This window comes from Mesitornis unicolor, unplaced genomic scaffold, assembly GCF_000695765.1.
Source record: "Mesitornis unicolor isolate BGI_N332 unplaced genomic scaffold, ASM69576v1 scaffold33638, whole genome shotgun sequence".
NCBI lineage: Eukaryota > Metazoa > Chordata > Aves > Mesitornithiformes > Mesitornithidae > Mesitornis > Mesitornis unicolor.
In genome coordinates, this window is record NW_010203135.1 from 19,278 (window position 1) to 26,414 (window position 7,137).

The 7,137-nt window shown below is 42.0% G+C and overlaps 1 protein-coding gene across 1 annotated transcript in view; it reads right to left on the reverse strand.

Moving 5' to 3' along the window:
* Nucleotides 1–3,971: 3,971 nt before the first annotated feature.
* Nucleotides 3,972–7,137, reverse strand: part of SNX4 (sorting nexin 4) — a 32,854-nt gene continuing 29,688 nt past the window's right edge. The window contains exons 11-13 of the mRNA XM_010190621.1: nucleotides 6,696–6,841; nucleotides 5,187–5,301; nucleotides 3,972–4,858 (exon numbers count right to left, since the gene is read on the reverse strand). Coding sequence (XP_010188923.1) covers nucleotides 4,811–4,858; nucleotides 5,187–5,301; nucleotides 6,696–6,841 — 309 coding nt within the window. The 3' untranslated portion in view covers nucleotides 3,972–4,810. The remainder of the gene's footprint in view (nucleotides 4,859–5,186; nucleotides 5,302–6,695; nucleotides 6,842–7,137) is intronic.

Sequence of the window (7,137 nt, forward strand, 5' to 3'; positions counted from 1 at the left end):
CAGGAGCCTCACCACAAAGTCGCTTTGCATCTTTGGTCACTTACAGCTGCTTTCTGAAGAGAACGTAATAGATGTCATCATATGCCATGATACATACAGAAAGCAGAAAATTATTACTGCAAATGAAGCAGCTATTTATTATCAAGTGTAGACCCTGCGATGGTTGTGGTATGTGAGCCAGCCTGATCATGCTGGTGTTTGTAGGATCAGGGTGTCCACTAAGTTTATGCAGGGTTTTTTTAAGAATGAAGCTTCTTTTCCTATTTTATTTATGCAGAAAATTCAAAGCACTTGTGTTAAAAAAAGATACAAAATATTAGACAAAATTAAATCTCTCCTCCTGAGCTCAAGAGAAATGTTATACCATTATCAGCATTGAACTCAGCTTTAAGACCTCAGTCACCACAGGTTTCATTCAGACCTAGATACTATCATTACGCTATCATCAGAATTACATAGCTGTATCTTTGACACCTCCTGAAATTTCCTTATCTCCTGTTTCCACCTCCCTTTTTTTTTTACCCCTCCAAAACAAGGGCAATGCAGTGCTGCTTTCCCCTTCTCCTGCACAGCACAGCCCACAGGTACACAAGTTTTCCATCTGTTCCTCTCTCCAGTTCCTCCACCCATCCCATCCCTGCTTTTCTCTCCTCCTTACCTGCTCACCCCTTTATGTATCTTTCTCCAGAATCCCATTTTCCCTCACATGCATGCAGCCTAACTTCCCCTCACCTCTCCCAGCACAGTGCAATCTCCAAATACTCTATACTTTCACTGTTAGGAGTTTTTGGCCACCAAAATGCACCCAATATCCTTTCCTATTTGGCCTTGGTTTATGTTTCAGATACCTTCTACAACCAGTCAAAGCAAAGATATTTTTTGAAAGAAAACAAAGCATTTGGAGAGTCAGTCTATGTAAGCCATTCAAAAGCAGAAAGAGAAGAAAAAGGTTTCTCCTCTGCATTTGACCCTACAGAAGTCACAACTACAAAATCCCTTTGCTAACGCTGTATCATACTAAGAAACATCAGAAAACAGCACCCAGAACGACAGCTCTTCACTTACACAGGAACTTGAGGCTCACCAGACTGCCCAAGGCTGAAAGAGGTTCTCACCGCAGCGGGGACACACGGAAAACCTCTGCTTCAGCATGGGGGGCAGACACTGGAGCCTCTGCAACCTAAAAAGAGACATTTGACTGTTGCAGCGAGCATCCTGCCCTCCCCAGTGGCCACCCCCCCCGAGGGAAGCGGCTCACACAAGTTACTCTACAGAAGCTGGCTCAAGAGTGAGAGCCCATCACAAGATGCCCCTGAGAAGCCCCAGCTCTGCTGGGGAAGCGGGAAGGAACCCTCCGGACAGGAGCACCCAAACTGCAGGGCTTGAAGATAACCTCTGCTCTGCAGCAGCAAGAAATGGCTGCTTACAGAGGTGACTGCTTTCACTGGTGATACACACGTGTGCTGTATTTCAAAGCCCGTGCTCCCATTTTACCAGCTCTCATTCTGTCCCTTTCTTTGTGTTATTTCTACAGCAGCCCTGCACTAGGGCTTCCACGGCACAGATCATGCCTAATCCACAGGGCTCTAGGAGCAAACACAAGGCAGAGGCACCAGAGATGTGCAGAGCAGGGGGACATAAGGAAACATGAATTAGAGCCCTGCCTCACTGTGGTGTGACAGGCATGGGAGTGTGGGGAATTATGACAACTTCCTTCCCTGCAATCCTTTAGAGGACACCTGAAAGTGCTGTTTCCTCAATGAAATTGCACACAAGAATTTCAGCAGTAGGGAGACTCATGCAGGGAAATGCGTCTCTGCTGCGATGTAGTGCTCACAGCTCAGCCGCCCACTCTGGGACCCCAGCCTTGCTCCTCTGGCTTTGCCGTGATTTTGGCTACAGCTGCCACTTCCCTCTGGCTCACCTGCACGAGGGGAGCTCCTCAGTGTGGGCTTGAGCTCCAAGATCTGCTCTGCACTTGCCAAGGAAGTCCCTGCACACAGCTGCTAGGTTAACTCTGCTCTGGCTGACGTGCCAGATGCTGAAATAATACATTTAAAAAATATAATAAAGAGAGTTCAGTGAAATACTTTATCTTGCCATTTCAACTGGCTCCCTTACCCTAGCTATATATTTCAGGAGCAGACAACAGTAGCAACTAAAATGTACTGACAAGTCAAGGTCCCACTGGTAATGGGGAAGGTCAGGGATAGCACAAGCGGTGATAATCCACCCAGCAAAGCTGCCTGGGACAGAAGCAACAGCTCCATCAGCAAATCAGATAGATCCCTCTTTCATATACAAGCATTTTGTCAAGATTAAGTTAAAATGATCTACATACCTGCTGTTATTCTCAAGGCCTTCACCGATTTTGTTTACTGGATAAGTGAAGGAGTTAGAGAAGTTAAATCTGCACTACAGCTGGAAAAATGCACACTTCACAAGTGCATTGACTCCATTGACCACGTGGAAACAACCATTAACTAGATGATATCCCCTTAAAAAGTTAAAACTAGAAGAAGGAGAGAGACCTTCACTGTTAAGATCCACAAGTACACAGACCACAGGCAATGCATTTCTGCAAACAGCAGAAGGAAATAGTTATTGCAAGTTATCCATCTTTCGCCCAATTTCTGTCATACAAATCAAAACTCCTTTCAAATGCATCTTCTCTTACCTAGATGAAGGCAAGCATGAAATTCAGACAGCTACTTTTGTTTGGGAAAAACAAAGCAGGGATCAAAGCTGGCTTGTAACAAGCATCTAATTTTGGCCTTATGTTCTTCACCTAGAAGGCAAATCAGCTAGTTGCACACAATTCAATAAAACTTTAAACCCAAGTTTGGAGACCATTTGAGAGCTAAGATGGACAAGAACCAATTTCAAGAAAGTGAACAGTAGTTGTGAGATTCGGGAAGACAGCACTTTTACAAAAAACAATATAACAAAAATATCAAAGAGCAATTTTATTTAGCTTATTTGGCACAAAACTTACAAGAACCATTTTGTTCCCTTCTTAAATTTAGTACAACTAGCAAGGAAAAAAGGCATACCAATACATTTAATAAGCTGTACAGCAAGTGAAATGTGGAAAGAGGCACCAGAAAGATCTACCAAAAATCAAAGTGCATGAAAAATACCTACTCTGAGCGCCTCACGGTGTTGTATTAAGGCACCACTCCTTTAGAAGGTTCACTGAATACATCAGGTGTGCAACTTCTTGGTTTGGAATGTGAGAGTCCTTCAGCCTGTGCCAGAACCGGGTACTGCAACCTCTGAGTGAAACAAAATGCTCCTGGGGAATATTAAACAAGACACCTCTTTGTGCCCAGCATCTTCTCGCAGCCAGGAGCGTCACTGGCACGTTGAAAAACCCAACGCAGGTTATCAGAGTGACTCACATTTTACTTCTGAGTTTTGAGCTGTAGTGGACACCAGGCCTACAAATTCTTTACAATGTTTTTATAGAAAATAAATGCTGCAGAGACAAAAGTAATGTGGGACATACCAGTAACTGTTTCAATAATTCATCAGAACATTTAAGGACTTCCTGGAGTATCTCTTAAAAAAAAAAATCTGAGTAGTGTTACAATCTAGAAAAATTAAATACACTTTTCAACAGAATATTACAGAGCTTCCTTTAAGACTAGCAATCAAGTCTGACAAAGTCCACAAGACTTCAGGAACTTTAAGTAACTATGTAGAAAAAGCCCAATGTTAGACAGTGGTAAGTGTTTTTCATAAATCGGAAACATTTAATGCAAGTACCTGCAACTGCAAGTCATGTAATACTGGTGTGTATATATAAATACACACACACACTGAAACATCGTTACAAGAGCCAAACAGACACCTTGGTTCATCGTGGATTCTGCACATCACTGCTCTAAAGTACTACAGAAGTTGCACCAGGTTTTTTATTTCAGCATCTTCATCAAGAACTACTCTTTAAGAGCCAACTCGCCTCAGTTACAAGAAGAGGTATCACAGGCCAGATTCACATCTAGTGTAAACAGGTTCCAAACAACCAAACAGAAGTTGCATCTGCTTCTCACCAGCTCTGACTTTGGTTTTGCTGCTCAGCTGGATCACCAGTCTCCTTTACGTGCAGGAAGAAGTTTGGTAAGAAATCAATGCCCATATCAAAACTTAAGTGGGAACCAGTAAATGCAGGATATCGTATCAAACCGTTGTACAACACCTCTACTGTAGAGAGTTTCAAACATCTCAGGAGCTTGAGACTGCTTAACCTGAACTCTGGAAAGCACAATTCTCTATAGACATGCAAAGGCATTTAAATATGAACCCCAGGCGTTACAATATTTCCATTTTTGTCCTCTTACGGTGTAGACCTCAAGAACACAACTGTGTGTCCCATTATAAAACCAAAGCACCCTTGAGCATTAAAAATTCTAAACAGCAAGGGCTGAAAAGAAGGGCATCTGGAAGTGATCTACACATTACAGAGCACGGTGTTTCACACGTCTCAGAACAGTTCAGTTCATACTTTCTGGGATAATTTGCCCTATACCTTTGCCCCAGTACAGAGTCATAGTTTTCAGTAACTCTTTTACCCCTGAATTATTTGCTACCACATATAAAACATGCCACAGAAGTGGCAGGCAGGGCTAAACATTTAATAACATGTCCTTTTTGTCCTTTATTAACAATTACAATCAGCAGAAAGAAAAAAACTATTCACTCATTTATTTTGTGATTTGTATGTAAGTCATGTAGCAACTTAACATTGGTGTTATACATTTGTGCTTCCATTCTCTGGCACTTGGAGGAGGAATTCATTTCCAGATAATCACATCTTGCTGAAGCATTCCTTTGCGTTTGTCCAAACTTGAATTCCCTTTAAAAAAAAAGGTTATAAATCAATAGGTGGAAATACACTCTGTTTGCAAACCTCATCAACAGACTTTCTTCCACAAAAGACTCTGCAAAATAGTCCCACAGAACTTCACACGAGAGTAAGGCAGAGACCACTGGAACTGGACCACGCTGCCTTTTATAGATCTACATTGGCATGCGACTGAGTTAGAACAGGATGGAGTACGTGGGAGGTTTTACGCTATCGACTCCCAACCTTCTGTGACTGCAGTGTTCCTACTTACTGAAAGTCTGCATCTGATCCCCTGCTGGTGCGATGCATGCACCAGCCTGGCCTTTCACAAACGTACCTTTTTGCACATGCTGATCTGCATAACAGCATAGCTTATAAGCGCCTCCTTCAAATCATGGTTCTTTTGTTCTTTAAACCGTTCAATGTCAGCCCAGGCACTTTTCACAAAGTCTCTGGAATTAAAAGCAGTACTTCTGTTAGTAAGGGTTTCCAATCTTCCATCCTCAGCTCATCTTCCTTCCTCTGAACCCACAGCAGAGAAGCTATGTATGACAAAGTGCTCCACCAGTCAATAAACCAAGTTCTGTAGTTATTACGCATCCCACAGTGTCCTCATTTTGTAACTGGCACTAGTGCCCAATTCTCCCTTTTCTTAAGGTTTTTAATCTAGAGAATCAGTTTCACAGGATGCACTGGGTTATTTTGGGTTTGGGTTTGTCTGGTTTTTTTTCCCCCAGTAAGCACCACTGCCACAGAACCGCATAATTCAGAATACACTTTTCTCCCGAGATCCTGTTGGGGTAACCAAGTATCTTTATGCTACCATTCAGCACACAACATGGCACATTTCTTTTTCAATTGTCAAGTCAGATGCTTGGTCTTTCCAATGTGGAAACTCACTTGTCATCAGGATTTGAGACACTCAAGTACAACAAACATTTACAATGCAAATTTGACTTGGACAATTCACTTCAGGAATGAATTTTGTTGGTTTGGTGATGTGTCTTTAAGTATCCTTAACTATAAAATGGAGGCAGATTTCTGTAATTCATAGCTTTCATTTGAGCTGGACTACACATACAAGGCAAGCATTCACTTGAAAATTGCTTCCAGAGCTACAAGTGCAGATCTCCAGTACTTCTGTCAAAGTGATTAAGAAATTGAACTTACCGAGCGTCTTGTTGTTTTGAACTATTCATGAACTAGCCTTATCTTTCCAGCTCTAATCTTAACATATGAGGAGATACCACATTTACCCCTCACGTTACAGGATAAACGTGTTCCCACACAATCACGTTGCTTTAGGAATGTTAGTTACTATTTTTCATGTTTGCATTCCTCAAAAAAATTTAATAAGAGGACCAAGAGGCAGTTACTCAAACACAACTCACCAGAACTTCTAATCTCTTTCAAACAAGAGTCAGTTGTCCCCCATATGAGATGTTGCAGATTAGCTCAGGACCCATTCACATAAACCAAACTAAATACTGTATTTGAAGCAAATCAGCTTTTGAGTTTTAGGCTATTCAGCTGCAGACTTACAAGCCCACCTGCTAAATATATTAGCAACTGAACATAAAAGCACGCAAGTCAGCCATTAGAGTGGGCTCAGTAACTGGGAAAGTCATCAGCTTTTACATAAGCCATACACTCAGACCAGAAGCTAACTGCATGTACTGTACTTTATTTCACAACTTGCAGCTGACAGGAGCTTTTATAGACAGCTCATAAACACCAAGAATATATTAAAAACACTTATAAAATGCAAACACCTTCAAAAGCATCCAGTCAAGGACTTTTGCTAAGACAAGCCTGTGTTTTCTTTGAAAAAGTCAAGCCCATTTACCTGCCCTCCAGATTTTTGGACTTCAGTTGTTCTTCTCCTTCCTGTATCTGCTCTTCTAGGACCTTTATCTTGGCTTCCCTCTGCTCAGGGGTTTCCTGCCCAAAGAGCTTGCTGGTCATCCCTTTCAGGGAGAACGTTCTCACAGTCTACAAAAGACAAAGACACTCTAGGTTTGGGATTCCTGTGCACAGCCACAAGACAACATGTAACTTTTACCAGCATTTGGGCTTATTCTTATTATTCAGATTATTTTTGTCTTAAACTTCCATTTCATTAATGTCCCATTGATCAGTAGCTATGGGAGGCATGGTGGCTCACATCAGACTGAGCAAAGTGTGGAGGAAGTAATTTCATGTTCAAATTCCTTAAGGCTGGTCTGTGCATTGGACCATAAGTGAGTCATTCCACTGCTACGGGTAACCTGGCAGAGCAGTTTTCCTGC